At 37.6% G+C, this 20,144-nt stretch overlaps 1 protein-coding gene across 3 annotated transcripts in view; it reads left to right on the top strand.

The window, feature by feature from the left end:
• POT1 (protection of telomeres 1) overlaps positions 1 to 19,714 on the top strand; it is a 75,671-nt gene extending 55,957 nt beyond the window's left edge. For all 3 annotated transcript variants that reach the window (XM_040595014.1, XM_040595013.1, XM_040595015.1), the window contains 9 exons: positions 2,357 to 2,445; positions 3,568 to 3,612; positions 3,959 to 4,115; positions 6,937 to 7,142; positions 9,359 to 9,494; positions 12,256 to 12,350; positions 13,812 to 13,903; positions 16,824 to 16,929; positions 17,868 to 19,714. In XM_040595014.1, coding sequence (XP_040450948.1) covers positions 2,357 to 2,445; positions 3,568 to 3,612; positions 3,959 to 4,115; positions 6,937 to 7,142; positions 9,359 to 9,494; positions 12,256 to 12,350; positions 13,812 to 13,903; positions 16,824 to 16,929; positions 17,868 to 17,980 — 1,039 coding nt within the window. In that variant the 3' untranslated portion in view covers positions 17,981 to 19,714. The remainder of the gene's footprint in view (positions 1 to 2,356; positions 2,446 to 3,567; positions 3,613 to 3,958; positions 4,116 to 6,936; positions 7,143 to 9,358; positions 9,495 to 12,255; positions 12,351 to 13,811; positions 13,904 to 16,823; positions 16,930 to 17,867) is intronic.
• Positions 19,715 to 20,144: the final 430 nt, after the last annotated feature.

Here is a 20,144-nt window from a genome sequence, read left to right as displayed (position 1 = left end):
ACTGAACTGCATTATATACATAAGGAATCACAGAATGATTTAGGTTGGAAAGGACCCATAAGATCATCAAGTACAACCATTAGCCCAGCACCACCAAGTCGTCCACTAAACCATGTCCCTAAGCACCACATCTACAGATCTGTTTACTACCTCCAGGGATAGTGATTCCACCACCTCCCTGGTCAGCCTCTTCCAATGCTTGACCACCCTTTTCCATGAAGACATTTCTCCTAAGATCCAGTCTAAACCTCCCCTAACACAACTCGAGGCCATTTCCTGTTATCCTGTTGTGTCTTACTTGAGAGAAGAGACTGATGGTCCACCTCACTATAAGCTCCTCTTTCAGGCAGTTGTAGAGCATGGTACAGTATCTTCTCAGCCTTCTGGTTTTTTTACTCCAGACTAAACAACCCCAGTTCCCTCAGCCGCTCCACATAAGCCTTGTGCTCCAGACCCTTCCCCAGCTTTGTTGCCCTTCTCTGGACACGCTCCAGCTCCTCAGTGTCTTCATTGTAGTGAGCGGCCCAGAACTGAACACAGTATTCGAGGTGCAGCCTCACCAGTGACAAGTACAGGGGACAATCTCTTCCCCCGTCCTGCTGGCCACACTATCTCTGATACAAGCCCAGATACTATTTGCCTTCTTGGCCACCTGGGCACACTGCTGGCTCAATATTCAAGCAGTTGTCAACTGACATCCCCAGGTCCTTTTCCACCAGGGAGCTTTCCAACCGCTCTGCCCCAAGCCTGTATTGTTGCATGGCATTGTTGTTGTGACCCATGTGCAGGACTCGGCACTTCTCCTTGTTGAACCTCGTACGCTGGGCCTTGGCCCATCGATGCAGCCTGCCCAGATCCCTCTGCAATACCTTCCTGCCCTCAAGCACATCAACACTGCCATCCAGTTTAGTGTCATCTGCAAACTTACTGAGTGTGCACTCAATCCCCTCGTCCAGACCATGGATAAAGAGTTCAGGCAGGACTGGCCCCAACACTGAGCCCTGGGGAACACCGCTTATGACCATCTTCCAACTGGATTTAACTCCATTGACCACCACTCTTTCAGCTTGACCTTCCAGACAGATTTTTACCCAGTGAAGCATATGCCCATCCAAGCCACGAGCAGCCAGTTTCTCCAGGAGAATGCTGTGGGAAATGGTGTCAAAGGCTAAGCTGTGCTAAAAGTAGATAACATCCACAGCCTTTCCCTCATCCGCTGAGTGGGTCACCTTGTCCTAGAAGGAGATCAGGTTTGTCAGTCAGGACCTGCCTTTCATGACCCCATGCTGGCTGGGCCTGATCCCCTGGTTGCCCTGCACGTGCTACATGATGGCGCTCAGGGTGACCTGCTCCATAACCTTCCTTTGCACTGAGGTCAGGCTGACAGGCCTGTAGTTCCCCAGATCCTCCTTCTGGTCCTTCTTGTAGATGGGCATCACATTGGCTAACCTCCAGCCAACTGGGATCTCCCTGGTTAGCCGGGGCTGCTGGCAGATGACTGGGCTGTGGCTTGGTGAGCGCTCCTGCCAGCTCCATCAGTACAGTTGGGTGGATCCTGTCTGGCTCCATAGACTTGTGTGTGTCTGGGTGGTGTGGCAGGTCACTGACCATTTCCCCTTGGATTATGGGGGTTTCGTTCTACTCCCCGTCCCTGTCTTTCCAGCTCAGGTGTCTGGGTACCCAGAGGAAACTGGTCTTACTATTAAAGACTGAGGTAAAGAAGGCATTAAGTACCTCAGCCTTTTCCTCATCCCTTGTCACTGGGTTTCCCTCCACGTCCAGTAAAGGGTGGAGATTCTCCTTAGCCCTCCTTTTGTTGTTAATGTATTTGTAAAACAGTTTTATCATCTTTTACAGCAGTAGCCAGATTAAGTTCTAGTTGGTTCTAATTAATTTCTTATTACTAACTAATTACTAATAAATTAATATATTAAGTTCTAATTTTCTTCCTGCATAACCTCACAATATCCTTGTAGTCCTTCTGAGTTGTGTTCCCCTCCTTCTGAAGATCAGAAACTCTCCCTTCTTTTCATTTGGGAAAGGTTAAGTAACCAAAGCGCATGTTCATCAGGAGTTCTGTTTGCAGTAGTACAGGTTTCTTTTGGCACTGTATTGTGTTTAAAGTTCCGGAAGTGACTTGGAAAGGAATGTGTCATCTGCATTGATACTATACGCTCCTTCAACTTCTGGCTCAATTTGAGTTTTATGTTTCTGCTGGAAAATCTACATCTGAACATTATACCTGTGTATTATGAACCTACTGTTTATCATAACTGTATGTATAGTCTCATGTATATGTGTTTATATGTATGAAAGACTTCTCTAGGTTATAAAATACTTAGTAATTTATCTTTAGATTCTTAGAATCTGTGCATCTGTCAGACAGTCAGAATATGGAAAGTGTGTCTTCAGTGGAATCGGACAGCACTTCTAACGACACTATAGGTAAGAGTAATTGAAAGCTGATTCGTTTTTTCTTCCAACATACATGGTCAAGGTAAGGTGAAGTTACTGCTTCTTTAAGTGTAGAATGTTACTTTCCCATGCAAAGCCTTGGAGAATTCTTTTGGATTATTCAACTGGAAATTGACATTACCGTATCCTTCTGTTTCACAGGCAGAAGCCTTTCATATACATGGAAAAATACTTTCATAGGAGGTAGTGAATAAATTATTAAACAGAGATGGTGTTCTTAAGCATACTATATTGGATCATAAAGCAGAGTAATGCAACTTCCTCCATCTAAGGGGGGATTCCTTTGAGACAGGCACTTGAAACAGTACTTAACAGCTGCAGCTGAAGGAGCCTTTCTAAAGCCGTTAAATGCAAAGTTGTGTCAGTGGCAGAGTTGCAAGGTGCAGCACATGGAAAAATAGTCATATAAACAGTTCTACAGATCCCATACTATTCTTTGAAAGGTATTTTTAGCCCAGAATAACAATAACTAAAGGTGAATTGAAGTCTAAAGCTGGTTGGATGTACTCGGCTTCTAGCTTTTAAGATCTTGTTATTTAGCCATTATTAATATAGTGTGACAGGATATTTCTAAAAGGGTGCAAAAGTCAAGAATAAATAAATACTTCATATCTAGACCATAACACTGCAAGTTTAGAAAGAAGTTTGCACATAATTTTTGAACTGTGTATGTGTAGTAGAAGCAGTTCAGAGGAGGGACCAGGCAGTCAATATTGGATTTAGAATAACGTATTTTTGCTCTTGTCCAGAAGGATTACAGGGGTATGGATAAGTTTGTCAACAGTGTCATTCACAGAATACATTTGAAAAGTGTTAATTTTTATGAGCATTGCTATTTAATTATACGCTAATTTCTCCTCAAATGTATTAACTCTTGATATTTATCTATCTGTCTTGATATCTATCTAATGTTTGTCTCCCGCTTACTTTGCTTTTTCCTTTTGCTATATTGTTTTCATGTGTTACTGGGATTTCCATTTTCCTTTTGTTCAGGTTTTGGTTTTATGTGTTTATCTATATGCGTATCTATCTGGTTTTTTGTGTCTACATGATAAAGAAGGAAAATAATCAGGAAATTCTTCTTGATTTTAGATCTTGAATCACATTTACAGATATATCAGCAGTTACCTGTTACAGGTAGGAAACATTTTGACCTCGTGGTGAAAGTATAAGTTTATAAATGGGCATTGGGTTTGTTCTGTTTTTAAAGGAATCAAGCATATCTATATATTCTGCTTTCATTTGGGTTTTCTCTACACGTTGGATTTCTGTACCCTGAGGTACACCATGCTTCCACAGCCCATTGTGATTTATCTTAAAGACTACTAACATGTATTGATAAAATTGAGGGTGCAACTGGGAAGGGAAGAGGAGCTAGGAATTAAGGGAGAATGTATAACTGCAGTGACTGCTTCCTGTATTCCAGATACTATGGTGTTTAATAGGTATGCATGGATATTTTTTTTCTGTTGTTACTTTGCAGTATTAACAGATCATCAGCATTTTAGTAACACAGAACTGAAAACTATTCTGAACAGCACGGCTCCTCAACAGTACCGTATTAGAGCAAAGCTGAAAAATTACAAACCCCAGGAGCTCCATCAGTCTCTTAAACTTCATTGTTCCAATTGCAACTCATTGTAAGTGTTTCACACAATTAAAGAAATTAGGAATTGTTCTATAAGTTTTGGCATGCCTTGATTGTCAGTGTATTTTCATCTTTCTTTTGTGTAAAATGAGCTGAATGTAAACATATTTAGTTTTAAGCAGAGATTTGAAAATCACTGGCTATAGTAGGAAAATTTTAAATCATCAAATCAGTTTGATTTACAGAATCATTTGAGTGCTTTCTAAACAATAATTTTACTTTATTTTCAAATTTATCAGTGCAGTTTTTCCCATTTGTTGTTTGCATTTAAGTACCTGTTTCTGTATTGCAGTTTAAAAATAGAATATGCAAAAAGATGTGATAGTCTCCAAGTAAATGAGTGAAATATCTTTGACTAAATTGTATCTTCCAGAGAAGGCATCTTTTCTGGATCCAGAAACGTCTGGGAAACACCATTCATCTTGGTATTTTTGATATATATATTTTTTTAACCTGAGTTGGTTCACTGATCTTTATATCATTGTTATTTCCCCTTTAATGCCTTTTGTCATTGTATCAAATAATGCTTAGTCAAATAATTGTATACCACTTCTGATGGATATTAATCCAAACATGAAGGAAGGTTTGCTTGAAATGGCCTATTTTTGATGAAACTAGAGTGACATGCCTCACAGTGCTATTCATGATCATTGGAATCCTGTATCACTTTTTTTGGTCTGACTTAGCCTATCATCTGTCCCAAGCAAACAGCTTTATTGTTACTAGTGTAAACTATTGCTTTCTTTAAATGATGGCAAGTTAGCATTCTCCTAGCCTTTTGAAATTGTTTGCACAATCAAGATTTAATAGATACAAACATGACAGAAGAAAATGCCCCTACTCTGTTTCCCTTACAGCTTTTGCATGCAAAGTGCCACTCTTGCAGCATTAACCGTATTGGTCCTTATCAGATGTTATAACATTCTTTTGGTTGCCAATGTAAGAGGAAGTGCTTCATCATCTTCACAACATACAAGAACATGGGGTTTATTACCAAGTATAAAAAGGAGATAATTACCAACTGTTTTGGCCTTTTTTGTCATTTTGATATATCTGCCAATCCTGTATAGTAATAAGCAGATACAATTGATAGAATTTTGTTTGTTCCTTTACGGGCTTTATTTTTATCCCAACAGTTTTCCATGAGTACTATAGCCTTTTTATGTATACTTGACTTATTAATGTTTTTATTTCTGTTCATTTGAGTCTCTTCCTGTTTCACACGTTGCTGCCTTCTCTTTACCACAGAATTAGGGGCTTTAGTTAGTAGTTTACTACTACTACTACCACTGTCCTGCTGCAATGATGGGAGTACTTGTAGTGCTTTCCCAGAACTTTAGCTTCTCTTTTCTCAACTGTGCGTATCAGGTGAAAGGAATCAGTGAAGCTGTACTGCAGCCTAGATTGGGTGAGTGAAGAGGCCCATAAAGGAAACAGTGAGTTAGGGGCATCCTTCTCTCCTACGTTTCCTGCTGTGGCAGACAAAGTTGTTCAATGTTTTAACGTATGCTGAAGAGCCTGGCTGAACAAAGTTCGTGCAAGTTTGCTGCTTTAACACTTTATGCAGTAAGATCCATATAATGCTTGGGGTATAAAATCCTTGTGAGAGAAGTGGTTTTGGTTTTTAGACTTTGCCTGGAAGCTTCTTTGTGAGTAGCAACATATTGATATACATGAATGTAGTTTTATTCATATACCCACATTACAGAAGTTTTAGCCCTTGTGTGTAGCTTAGTTCAAAACCAATTAGTTCCATTCCTGCCTCTGCAGAAAACCTACAGGCAGGCTGTAGAGGCTGGAAGAGTTTAATGGCTATATCTGGAAAATCGACCTGTTATGTTAGGTCCATTGTGTGTGCATTTAACGTAGAAGTCCAGCAGGAACACATGTGGAAAGATTTCATATGAACAGCACTGTGTTCATGAAGTCAGAGTTCAGGTTGAGGAAGACTTCTTGTGTGCCAGTTCTACAGTCATGGCAGAAGAATATCAAAGTTGGGTTTCATAAACAGGAATTGTTCTATTTGCTGGTGGAAGCAGCTGCTCGTGGGTTTGGAAGTGAAACCGTCAGAATAATCTGCAGGAGTTGATGATGTTCATTCTTCAATTCCACTCTGAAGCTTGGCGCCTACTTTCTTTCAGTGTTTTACAAAAGCCCAGGCTTTTGCCTTTTTTTTTTTCATTAGCCTTTTTGTCATGGTTCATATTCTACCTGAAGGCAGCAAATTCTGTCTTGCTTAGGAGAGCAGGACAGAAGAGAAGCCGTATGGTGCAGAGTTGCAGATTTTCCCTTTACAGTATATATGTGAAGCTATTCTGCTCCTACCCTTTCTTCTTCCCCCTCCCCACCCCCCCCCCCCCCCACCCCCCCTCAATATGTGAAGTAGAATAGGCTAGGACATAAAACTTGAAACTATATGAGCTTATATGGTCTTTTTGCTCTACTGACATGGTGTACAGTTGTGTAGCCCTTTTAAGGCCCAATTGAAGTCCAACTGAAATCACATAAAGCAGATGTATTTGTTTTTCCATTAATTTACATTATGTGTGGATGAAGCCATTGGGCTGCCTCTGCTCCTAGGTGAGATTAGATTACTTAGCATATTTATTTACATGGAAATTAATGAATCTTTTCATAATTTGCTATACAACCCTAAATGTTTAAACTGATACAACAACAAAGTTACTTTTTCCTGTATACACTTTAATTCTCATGATATTTTAATATTTATTGGGAGTACTGTTGTCCTAGTTGCTAGATTGCCTAAGGAGAAACTGTGAGAATTTACTTGCTCATTTTGGAAATGGTTTTAGGCAAGAAGTTCCAGATGGAGATAGCTTTGACTTTATTTTACAAGACTCTGCTCTTACTGCCTCAAACCCGGAATTACACAATACATCCTGGTATGATTCTGTAACGTGGACTACACAAGACCAAAACCAAAGGAAAATAACTATACATTTTGTAAGGCATGATGAAATGCTTCAGCATCCTGAAGACACCTTGCTTATGATAGAAGGTAAGATAAACTGCAAATATACCACTTCTTATGATACAGTGTCCTCTCTGAGTATCTACAATTTTAAGATATGCAGTGGTTATATTCAGTGTAAGTTGTGATGATCATAAAGGCATCTTGAAAGAAAACAACTCAGCTGGAACTGAAGCATGGAAACATGAAAAAGTTATCTCTGAAGGTCTTGTAAGATGCCTCTGTCTATTTTAAAAATATACCAATAAGTTTATTGTTGAGTCTGCTAAAGTTAGCATCTGAATATGTTTTGTTTTTTCTAGTCATGCTTACTGATTTTTCAGTTCTGTTTTGAAACTTTTGAGTCTTCTGAAAGCACTTGTTTTAGTATTGGCATGGATGTGGAAGAGTTTTGGAAGGCTTCTGATAACAGAAACCTACAATTAATTTTGTCAGCCTCTGGATGTCAGTGTTGTATCATATTAATAGAGCTTCTTGGAGTATGAGGGGGTTTTGGTTTGGTTTTTATCAAATTTCCTCAGGGAAGAGAAGTAGTCACTGAACTTTAAACAAAGTAATATAGCAAGACTACTAATAAAGAATATTTTAAATAAAATTAATAAATGCATGTAGTACTTTCTGAGTTTAAACCAAAATCTTCAATTGTGCTCAAGTAGTGATGTGAATAAGCAAATGTAAGTCATGTGGTCCTTCATGCTAGGATCAATGACAAAACCCCTTCTGTTTTCTGCTTTGTTTTATATTCAGCTAGTTCTGATAGCTGCTTTATTTCTGACATGTTCCAAACTGGATTGTTTGTTTTTCAATCTAACCTTAGTTTTACGAAAACAAAAGACAAAATAATCTATTTCCCTAAAATAACTGAACAATATATCTTGGTAAATCTTTTTTCAGATACTGAAGTGCCAGCAGCTAAGTTATGTGTGTATGTGGATATATGTGCTTAATGTTGGTGCACAAGGAAGAGACTTGCTGAGTGTTTTAGCACTTTGTTCCCAGAATATTGATCATGGACCTTGCCAAAGCTACATGCTGGTTTAATTTTTATCTTTAAGTTTTGGAGGTGGAGATTTTGAAGTCTCCCTAGAAATCTTCAGAGCGCTTTTCTAGATACAGACAACCCTCAAAGGCCAAACCCATTATTTATTAGACATGGTCTGGATTCTACGTGTTTGTTAACCACAAGCAATTTGCTCTTCTACAACACAATACTTTATTCTTCCCCATAATCATTATGCTGAAACAAGGACTTCTTTTCGGGTGTTTGGCATCTATTCGGGTGGAATTGAGGAAATACTCGGGTAACGGACAGAATTGTAAGTGACTCTCTACAGGGAGTGACGGGACTCTATAACCATTGCTACAGATTAGTTGAACTGAAGAGCGAAATGTTACGGTTAACAAGTAGATTAATGCTCCTTGCATATCCTCATCATTTGTGCATGAAATCACTGGGATTCATATAATTGTCAGCCCCTGATAATTCTCTGTGGTTTACCCCAGTGTCTTAGAAGCCAGAATACATTTGTTCAATATAACTCCATATTACAGCAAAGTTTAAATTCTAGAGACCTTTTAGCAATGTTTGTTAAAACTATCCTGAATTTTATGTGTAAATCTCTTGAATGAGAGCTCAAATGTATATGAGAAGCTTTATCTGTGTCACTGTGTTTGGAGGACCTTTGTTTTCTAACCCTTAGGGAAGCCATTTCAAATATCTGTGCCTCTGTTCTTGGTCTTCTGTTTGGTGTTGGGTTTTTTTTTACTGAAAGTTCATTGAGAAGGTTTCATGCTGTTGTGTACTTTTTCATCACCAGTAATAATCCAATTTCATAAAATTTATTTTCTTCTCTAGTTACCTCTGCAACACAAGTTGCATAGATTTTTGCCACCTATAAGCTGAAAAAACACTTAGGAGCAACTGCAAAAATGCAGTTTATTTTCTCTCCCCCCACCCCCAAGAAAATTGCTAGTAATATCATAGGAAAAATTGAGTGAAAGTGATGCTAACTGAGAAGATACCAAAGCATCTGCTCTGTTAAATGTCCATCTTTGATTCTTTATTAAGTCTGTCGTTGACTAAGGGTGAGAAGGTTGTGGACCATTTTTTCAGTTTTAAATAGTGGGTCTCAACATTTTTTTGAAGATCCTGAAATCATCATCTAATCAGCCAAGAAATGCAAGTTGTTCAATTTATTCTTGTTGACAGTTGGAAAAAAAACATGTTTTTCTGTTTTAAATAGGTGGAAAACTAAAAGAAGTCCGGAAGCTTACAAAAAGATTTAAATGTGTCATTCCTGTGAGATCCACAGAAGATGATCTTGAATTATTAGATCTTTCAGCCCCTTTTCTTTTACAAGGGAACATAAGTTATTATGGGTAGGTTAAGACTAATTTTTGATATTTTAGTAGTTGCAGTAATAGATAGATACCATTTTCTTCAGTAATTCAAATCGCACTACTCAAGGGATAACTTACCCAAAGATTGTTTGATGCAAAACACATAACGTGATTGCGGCACTGAGATCAGGGATGAAATGCCATACTGCTGCCTCATATGAAAGGACTCAACCACATCTGGGCTTTATCTTGCTCTGTAAATCTTACACCCTTAATTACACAGCACCCCAGGTTCCATCTTGCCTGTGTGTGGGTAGGGCAATATACTACAGAGACAGAAGTGTACATATGAGTCTCTTTAGTCTGCAGAATGCCTAAATCTTCCTCTTTTAGTCCAGATCTTCCATTTTCTGGTCTGTCTTATTAGACTACAGTCAAAACACCTGTTAAAACTGTACGCTGCATTTTTTTGTACGCAGATAATATTTAAATAGAGACCCAGAAAATAATTTCAAGCTGTCAATCCACATCTCATTCTCTCTATTCCTAGTATTGGGAAATCATTCCTAGTGTTGGGAAAGCTTGGGTTTTGGAACAGTAAGGGATTTTGGACAGCCTTTCCTCACAATTTGCCATTTATTGGGCTCCGCCACACTACAAAGTGCCTTACCTATTTGTGAATGTCAGTCACTATAGAGAAAACTTGAACAGGTTTCTGAATTCCACAGTTCCAAGGCTGCAGAATACGGTACACACTTTTTGTGTGTGTGTATAGGTGTACTATATGTGCTATTCTATGCAATACACTCTTCCTGCTTAGTGAGAGCTAGCAGCGGTATGTTCTCCCAGTACTGTACAGCAGCATGCAGTTAACTAAGCTCAGAAATGTCAGTCTACTTCATGCAAGCTTACTGGGTCTGCCCTCTCAGCAGTCCTGGTAAGTTCAAGCAGAGCACTGTGGTGCACTGCTTCAGTCCTGGAGGCAGTAAAAAAATTTCTGTGCAGAAATACCTCGTTTCACATGAACCTTAAAGTTTCCTGTAAAGGCATGATAAGATGAATACAGATAATGATTTCTCTTTGTCATACGATGTTTTGACCATTCCAGATCTGGTTATCCACAGCTTTTTTAAATAAAGGCAATATATGGGTATTCCTACTGGGATTAGATCTTAACCAGTACAAAGTATTTCCCCTTGCACTTTAATAATCCATATATTTCTCCTGCTACATACAACTCGCCTTCTGATATCATTCTCTGTTTAAATGGCTGTATTGTAAAAGCCAGTGCTCTATAAGATATTCCATGATTGTTTATAGGATATTTAGGAAGGAACCTTACAAGGATGTTGACATTTCAGAGCTTTGTTACATGTGCTTTTTAATCAATAGCATATACATAGCAAAGTCTAAAAAAGATTGTCTAGTAGAATGAAAAGCAAAGTAATTTTGGTATAAGAATGAACCTGAATACCAGTATAAATATTCATATGTGTGTGCATATGCATGTATATTCGTATATATAGATAAAAAACTAAACACACACATTTGCATATAAAAACAAAAATTCACAGCTAAGTTACTTTACTGGAGTTTGTGTGGGTTTTTTTTTTTTTTAAGACAGACAGTAACTTCATTGAACTTGGCTTTGTATCACTTGAGCAGCTAGTGCTATTGATTTTTATTACACATTTTGCATGTAATTCTAAAAGATAATAAATGTGTATTTTAATTTTTAACTTTTAACTAGCACAGAAGCCTAGTTTGGAAAAGATAGTTGTTCTGTAATTTTATTCCTTGAGGCAAACGAGAACAACTTTGAAAACAATTCTTCAGTACTGATTTTCATCTACTTGCAGCATTTTCTTACTGTCATATGCAAGATTTATAATTACTGGTGTATATACACCAGGAATGAAAGAGATTGTTTTAATAACTCATAGTTAATAATTTGCTAACATAGATAAAGCCAAATTTCTCTTCTAACCCTATTGAGGTTTTAGTGTGCTGAAAGTTCAGATTCATTCCTGCTTTTACAAAGTGGGATGTTGTATTGCTAAACAACAAAGTAGTAACATATGAATATATGTTTAGCAGTGGCATATGAATGTAAGTTTAGCAATGTAGTGATCTTAGAATCATATCATGGTTTGGGGTTGGAAGGGACCTTAAAGATCACCAGCCATAGGCAGGGACACTTCCCACTAGACCAGGTTGCTCAAAGCCCCATCCAGCCTGGCCTTGAACACTTCCAGGGATGGGGCAGCCACAGCTTCGCTGGGCAACCTGCTCTAGTGTCTTATCACTCTAGTCATGAAGAATTTCTGCCTTCTGTATACAATCTAAATGACCCTCTTTTAGTTTAAAACCATTGCCCCTTGTCATGTCACTGTGGGCCCTGGTAAAAAGTCTGTCTCCATCTTTCTTGTAAGCCCCTTTCATATATATTGAAAGCCCACAGTGAGGTCTCCCCGGAGCCTTCTGTTCTTCAGGCTGGCAACCCCAACTCTCAGCCTTGATTTGATGTATGGGTTTTCCTCCTTTCTATTCACTGAGGTGGTTTTTCCAGACCAAAAGGATATTATTTCTTCTCAGGGATAATTCAAAAGCAGCATTTAAGGGTTTTGCTGTGGTCCAAAGCTTGTGTATCTGGTAAAATAGTTATTTTAAACAGCAATAGAAATACTTTTGCACTCCCTCTGAGTAAGAAAATCAGAATTATATTTTTTTCTGTGCAGAAAGCTTCTAGTATAAATAAATCAATGTTTGATTAGTCTCAGTTTCTTGTTTTAAATGCTAGGTGCAAGCAGTGTTCAAGTCCAAAGCCTATCAAGAATCTAAGTTCCATTGCAGCGGAACAACAACCGTCATGGGAACCAACTGAAATAGCACAAGGTCAGCGGCCATGATATTGTCCTGAAATAGTGTTGTGCCTTGATTCTGAAGTGTTCATATGAGATAGTTTAGTTTCCGGGTTGCAATTTTGTACAGAAAGCACATAATCATGGTTGTGCGTGAGTATAAAGCTGTAAGTTCACCTTTTACCAGCTGAGATAACGTTTACTTTTGAAACCATTGCAGTATGAATTAAAGGATTTTATGTTGAATATTTTTTCTACCATACATAACATCTGTACTACAATAGGTGTTACTAGTGATATGAATTTTTGATTGCAGATGCCATTTTAAAACTGTGTATATGGTTGCAATCTTAGAAGTTAATCTTGCTTTTCCTTTTTAGAAGTACAGGTTTTCTGACCTGAACTAAAGAGTGTCTTATGTAATGGCTAGAACAAGTTAAACTTTTATCTTCTGTAAGCCTTATCAATGCTCAGCATATTCCAGAGACTCTGCAAGAAGTAATACTTAAATGAAAGGAATTATTCCATAACATACATATGTGTTCCATGCCTTGTGTGTTCCTTGAGTTACTTTGTTGTCAGCACATTGAAATGCTGGAGTTAAAATGGAGCTTAAAACTTCATCACACATTAAGGAAAGAGAATATTTTCATGTTCATCATTTCATGTTTAGCATACTAAATTGGAATATCTAGTAATCTCTAAGCTTGGTAAGGATTTTATAAAAGAAAAATCTTGGAGCAATACAGTGGTTCTCTTAAAAGGTCATAATTCTATTAAATAAATGTAAAGTAATACATAACTGGCAGTGATACAGCACCTGTGACTGACATCTATTTTTCAATTAATTCTCAAAATGAAAATTATACTTGTTAAATGCTTTCTGTCATCTGATGCAGAGTTGCAGTAACTTTGTATATCTAAGGTATTTTATGTTTGCAGCATAACAGTTACTGCGTCCAGCAAGAAGAATTTACTGTAGTCATGTACTTATGCTGAAATATTTTCAGAACTGCCAGCAAAGTGTTTCTGAATAAGGCTTTGCCTGGTAGCTTTTACCACATCATATGAAACAAATTGTATTCCTAAGAAGATATGTTTTCAGGTGGAATGCTATCTTATTATCACTGGATTAAGAGCAAGTCTGCTTTAATCTTCTATGGATAAAAGGAGTAGGAGGATCCTACAAAGATAGGATCAAAGATCTAAGCAAATGCTAGCATTTATTTTGCTAGGATGAGAATAAGTACTTAAAATCTTCCCGCATTTTTATAGACTCATCTATTAAAATATTTGTAGGGAAATTGCAACATGCTCAAAATACAAACCATGTTTTGCTATTAAGAGCCTCTGGGTTTTTTTGGACTCTCAATTTATACTCCTAATGACAGTATTCAAAGTCAGTTACCGTTAAAAGAAGGATATTGTCAGCTTGAGTTGTTACGGTTTGTCTTGCATATTCACTCTACGGAAGACCAATTTTTTTTTTCTTTAGTTTTAGGTATTAAACCGCTCCAGTATGTTTTTATTATGAAGTTTACGCTGGTTGATGGAACAGGAGCACTAAACGCATACCTATTTGATTATGTAAGTAAATCTAGGTTAAGGTAGACTCTGCAGATTATGTGGGATTTAATTTTATTTGTTTTTAAAATAGCAAATGTATGTACAGAAATACTCATTCTGTGTAACTGTCCCCGCAAAACACTGCAGATAACTGCTGTAATGTTATTGGTACTGTCCATAAATGAAGATGCACAGAATGTAATTTTTCAATAAAATATCGGTGTGTAGAATATCAAAGCATAAAGACAAAACTGAAGCTTGTAGATAGATTATTTGGTATTTCTATAGACTTCTATATATTGCCATGGCTGAATTTCTCTTTTACTGGCAATGTTAAATTGGGTAGCCTGAATGCTGTGTGAATGATGGGAGTGTTTCAGGATTAATGCAGGTAACTTCTGAATTAATTCAAAATCTTATTACCTGTTTGTTTAACTCTCAGTAGAATCCATCCATTCAGTTATTCTTGATTTTTGTTTTATATGACCATAAGGTAGAAGACGCCTTCCTTCCCGTGAACCTAGGCAGGACTCAGCTATATAGATATTTGTCTTTGATTTCAGAAGTAGTTTATTCAACTATTTTGCTAACTTTAGAATTAACCTATCTTCAGTTTTCTCTGGAGCAGCTTAAGAGCATTCCTGCGACCTGAGACACTGAAGAACAGATGGTTTTCCTGTCACTACACACTGTGTAATGCTTTTGCCTTCTGAAGGCTAAGAAAACACTGTTCGTTCTATCTTCTTCTGTATCAGAGGTTTTTTTCATATCAGTTGTTTTTTTTCCCATACCAGAGTTTTTCAAAAACTCTGGCCATCCTCTCTGGTGTGGGCCACCTGAGAAGAATCCAAAAGAACTTCTTCCTTGAAGTGCTAAAACAGTACCCGAGCACAAGGCACTTGCAGATAACGCTTCTATATGTAAACTAGTATGGTCATTGCTTAATTTCTTGCTTACTGATTCATGGTATAATCCCTTCATCTCTGAGCATAGCCTTGGCTTTAGGAAACTACTCTTCATTCTTTGTTTGAGCGGTTGATTTGGCTTGCTTAAAAGCAGTGTTCATACATGTATCTGGTGGAAAGTGGGAGTATTGGGGTGTTTTTGTCCTATGAGTTTCAAGTTTCTAAAAAAATCATTCTAAGTCTTTAATTCTGTATGGTTTCAGTTCCCCTAGCTTGGTTTTATCTGTAAATGTAGTGGGCCTATTTGCTACTCTGTAAAGCATGTTATTAATGAGAAGTTCTCAAAATCACCAGACTTGGAACAATCCCCTGCAGAATCCACTTTGGACATCTCCCATTTTAACAGTAAACTACTCTTAAGGATTTTTTTTTATTTCTTTCATTTTTACTCTAAATCATTCCTTTATTATTACACTAGCAGTGTGATACACAAAGATGGTTTAACTAAGAATTTTTGTGGTGATGAAGGTGGAGGATTTCTGACTGATGAACTGGTCATTGCTTCCTACATCACCAATGTAGGGCTGGCGATTAATTGTATATATTTAGTATCCTCTTCAGTAAATTTACTTTTACATGTATTTCTGTGTGCAGTAGAAATATCTGTTGCAATGTACTTTATGGTTTTTTTTCCTCTTGTTTTACCTTTTGGAGTTTTGTTTTCTCTTTTACACACACATGCACACATCCATTTTAGTTACTAGCCTAAATTTTGAGATGGTATGTCCATCATTTCAAAACAGGAAAATAATAAAAAAGTGAGAACTTGGTAGAGAAGATAATTATAATCTAAAATAGATCACTGTTACATTATACCATTTGTCCTGCTGTAAGTGCATTTATGTGTTTTGTTATTCCAGCAGTTCACAGCTGGATTGTCAGGATCTCACAATACACAGTTGGAATAATCTATCTATCCAAGTGGAAAATATTGTAGTGGCACTTACGTGTTGCAACTTTGTCCAAAATGGGACAGAGAAACAATTTAGTGGGATTTTTTCCCCACAGCAGTGCTATTTAATGTGTATATATCTGCATATTTCCACCATTGTACTAAATGACTTTGAAATCAAACTTAGAAAGGAATACTTTTCCTCATTTGATTTCAACACTGTAAGTAAAAATTATTTTGGAAAAAACGTAAGTGTGCTTTTTTTATTGTGTATTAGCAGCAAAAGAGGTCAAAGATTGCAATCCCCATTTCACCTAGTCATCTTCTCCTTCTACTGTCATTTCTCCTTTTTATATCAAGAAATTAAACTGCAAAGGGAAAGTGGAGGAAAAGATTTTAAATCATCTCCTGATGCAGAATTCCAAAAATCTCTGCTTCAGGGTAGCTCAGATTCCTATCAGACACTGCTTAGTACTACAGCTTAGCTGCAGGAAAAGCAACACAATTTCATCTAAAGTGCCAGCTGCTGGTGTTCCTGCTGGTTGTACTTCACAGATGAGCCAACACCTTCCAAGCCTAAACTCGGGTCCTTCAGCACCACCTGAGAAGAAACTGGGCTATTTTAAAGTGCAGCTTTGCACTAGCTTCCAGTTGCACTTTCGTAGGAATGCTCAGTTCTTTTTCTTTCCTCTCCTATTTATCGGAAAAGTCATGAAGGGAAAAAATCTAAAAGTTTTATAGGTATTGTTGAGGAGGACTGACCATCCTCTCCAGCCATAACATTGCCTGGTTCTGGAGGTTTATGAGGAATATCTGCCAGTTATCTATACAGGCCTACACGTGTGCTTTCCAGGTGGCTGTAGTCCCTGAATACTCAGCGGTACTGAAGTACAGACTTAATTTTTTCCAACAGTTTGGGCTTTTTCTGTACCTGAACGGTTTTAGAAATAATATTCTTCTCTTTCATTACCTATCTGGATAATTCGAAGTTCCTTAAATGATAAAAGAACGTGCAGTCAGGGTTCTGGCTAATGACTTTTTTTACCCCTCTTCCAACAGCTCATACTTTTCTGTTCTCTTCCAGGAAAAGTTTTTCCAAATTCCCGCCTCTGAAATTTTAACTAATAATTTTCTTCAGCAGAAGATGCAGATGACTATGAATATGCTCTGTCCTCCAGGAAGAAAATTAGGTCAGCTTGCCGTTATTTCAAAGGGGGGGGGGGAAGGGAAAAGGGTCTTTTAATCTGCTATTGCATATGCAGAGTCTTAGAGTTTGACTTACACATGGGCAGCATGTTTCTCAGAACAGAGAAATGCGGGAGTCTGTAAGGAGAGTTCAAATTTTGATATGTATTTTGATACATTTCTTTAATAGCAGAACTCCCTTTTGAGAAAGAAGAGTAATGGTTCAGTAAATTCTCATGTAGCACGCAGCGATATGTGAATACAGTCTACACTATGCAGGCACTAACATGCCATTTGTATTCATATGGAAGTTAACCACAACACCCTTGTACTGAATGCCAGAGCATGTTAGGGGAAAATTGGAAGGGAATTTGGGGTGTAGCACATGCTTTGGGAGAGATTCTACTTTTGAATGCACATGTGGATTTAGAGCATCCCTTGCTTCAGGAAACATCCATGGAAATTGAGCAAAAGCTTGTTCAATATTTCTGTTGTGGCAGACAGTAGCTACGTGTGTCTGCTACAGCTCTGATCTCTGGAGCATGCTCCCTCTAAGTGCACAGCTGTCAGTGACCACCGCAACCCTGCTGGAGTCTTTACCATGCTTATACCTATTGTAAAGAGTGTCAAGGATGTTTCCTTCGAGATCAATGAAATTGTCTCCTTGAGACACATGGAGATGAGGGTTTATTTTTTGGAAAGTCCTTGTATGTGCTATTGTGGTACAGCTATGGGTACCAGGTGTTTTGGGGGGTGAGGGAAGTGCTAGGGCAGGGAGGGTGAGGCTTGGAAGATTGTCACTGAACACCATTTCAGACTGTGTGGGAAATTTTAAGATACAAATTGGAATTCCAAAATCAGTAATTCATTTTTCTTGCTACTAACTGTTGTGAAGTTCTACTTCTCCCCTATATATAAACAATAATTTGGGTTTTGTTTGTAGATGACTTGCCATGGCTGGATTGCTTCATCAAGTCCTATAATGTCAGAGATACGACGGAACATAAAGTTTATTACCAAATTTTTGACACTACAGTTGCTGGAGATGTTATATAGTGATGTGTTGCATATCGGAAGTGACCCAGTGAGAAACCAGTTTTAGAGGTTTTGGGAAGCAGACTGTATTAAAAAAAATCTTTGTTCCCTTCTTAGGAATTCAACATGTATGTATGAAGTTTTAGTTGCTTTGATGTATTTACTGCTTTCCTGGCGTACAGCCTTATGATCTGAGTGCGGGTGGAGGTGCTAAGCTTTTTCCCTGGAGGCTGCTTGGCTCAGGCAGGTGGAAGCAATCTAGTATCCATCTGTCCTTCAAAAAGGCAGTGAATGTTACTCTGAACTGGTGATTTTTACTCAGAAAATACAGTCAGAATGATGTTGCTTTGTCCATTTCCTTATTAAAATAAACAACGTCAGCCAGCAGAGGTAGGAAAAAGGAGCTCTTTAGTAAACTTCATCTTGGATTACTTTGTGCAAGCATATGTTCCTCTTTGTTCTTGGCCAGTTAGGGGGGTTGTCTGTGTTTAGAGACTTCTTTGATTTTGCACAGATATGTACATTTAGACAGAATCCTTCCTGTTAATCACACTGAAGTAACTGCTATGTGTACCATTTACTGTGGATTTTGATGGAGTTACGATAATCACTAAAATTAAAGTCAAGCCATGAAAGTAAGGTAGTGTAAAATTGTAAAATTAATATTGACATTCACTAGATCATAATAATTTTTAGGGGGGACTTATTGGATACTAAAGTTGTTAGCACATTTATTAGCTGGGTCTCTGTTTTTAAGGGCTTTCACGTATCTGGCTACAATTGCTGTCAGATTACACTGCCCAGATCTGCCTTTTCTGTTTTACGTAACCAGATTGTGTGACTAAATTTAGAGATACAAAACTGATCTAGTGATACCATGGCTTGAAAATACTGCTGGAGTAGGAAAATTACTCGATTTTATTCTTCATTCAGAAGTCTTCAGGACATGTTTCTCCAAGGATAATTAATGTAGAAATCCCTGTCAAATCAAATGCTTTCCATCAGAGCAAAATTACTTAATATTTACAACAGCTGTTTTTTAAGGAAGCTCAGAAGCAAGATGGAATACTTGCAAGTAGATTATTATTTTGATGGTAGATGACATTTTATTTCTTAATTTCTCAGGGCTGTTTAGTATGTTATGCATTCTGTCACTTAAAATTTCTTCTAAATATATTTGATAACTTTCTGGTGTTCTAAAAAGTTATTCTGAGTTTATATGTCATAAACCAGGAGATTGTTCTTTATTGATTGATGTATAGGGAGAATCAATATTAAAAGTGGTTAGTGGATATTTCCTTTTAAAAAGGGGGGGGGGGGGGGGAACACTTTGGAACTGGATGAGCAGTTTATGAGTCAGCAGTACTGGCTTATGAAAGCTTGCCTGAGTCTGTGAACAAATGCATAAACAAAAAACAGTTGAACAAGTTATGGAATTAATATTATAAAACTTCAGACACTGGCCATATACAAACGGATTAAGCTGAAGGCAATCTTTTTTGCATTTCTTGTATGTAGTATATGAAAACATTGGAAGGAAATGTTTTTATTTTTGGATTTTTTTTTGTAACAACTCTGACATTGTACATTACTTCTAAGTAAGTTGTTGTTTTGAACTTTCGTGTAAGTTAGATCAATTTCACCACATCCCTTGTCTGAGATCCCTGTCAAAAAACTCTGCGTATGCGTCACTTGATTTTATTTTTTTATTATTGAATGTTGTATTAAAATTGTTAGTAAAGATTTTTCCAAATACTGAGGTTTTCTTCTACTTGACTTTTAGTTCCTAGTTCATAAGATACTGAAAATTTTGTCAGTAACCTTCATCCAATAATATGCTCCAAATGAATGTTTGTGTAGTTTGATGGATTGAAACATCCATGTTTGATTCTGTTTCTGAATATAGTTCATAGAAACAATTTAAATCAATAATTAAAGATGATGTGTTTGGCAATACTAACAATCACTGTACAGGAAAGCATTAGTGCACAGTCGAAAATGTCTGTGTCTCACTGGCAGCCTTTATATGGAGCAATGGAAGTCATGAGGACAGGATCACACCTTTAGTTACTTACCCTGGTAAACGCTGAGGCCTGGGAATAGCTGACTAATGGATGGAAAACTCAAGATTGCTGCGTCCTAAACTTACAGCACCAAGTGACTCCAGTTTCTGAAAGCTGAGTAT

This window comes from Falco naumanni, chromosome 5 (genome assembly GCF_017639655.2).
Source record: "Falco naumanni isolate bFalNau1 chromosome 5, bFalNau1.pat, whole genome shotgun sequence".
In the NCBI taxonomy this organism is placed as follows: Eukaryota; Metazoa; Chordata; class Aves; order Falconiformes; family Falconidae; genus Falco; species Falco naumanni.
This window is presented reverse-complemented; position numbering and strand designations above follow the sequence as displayed.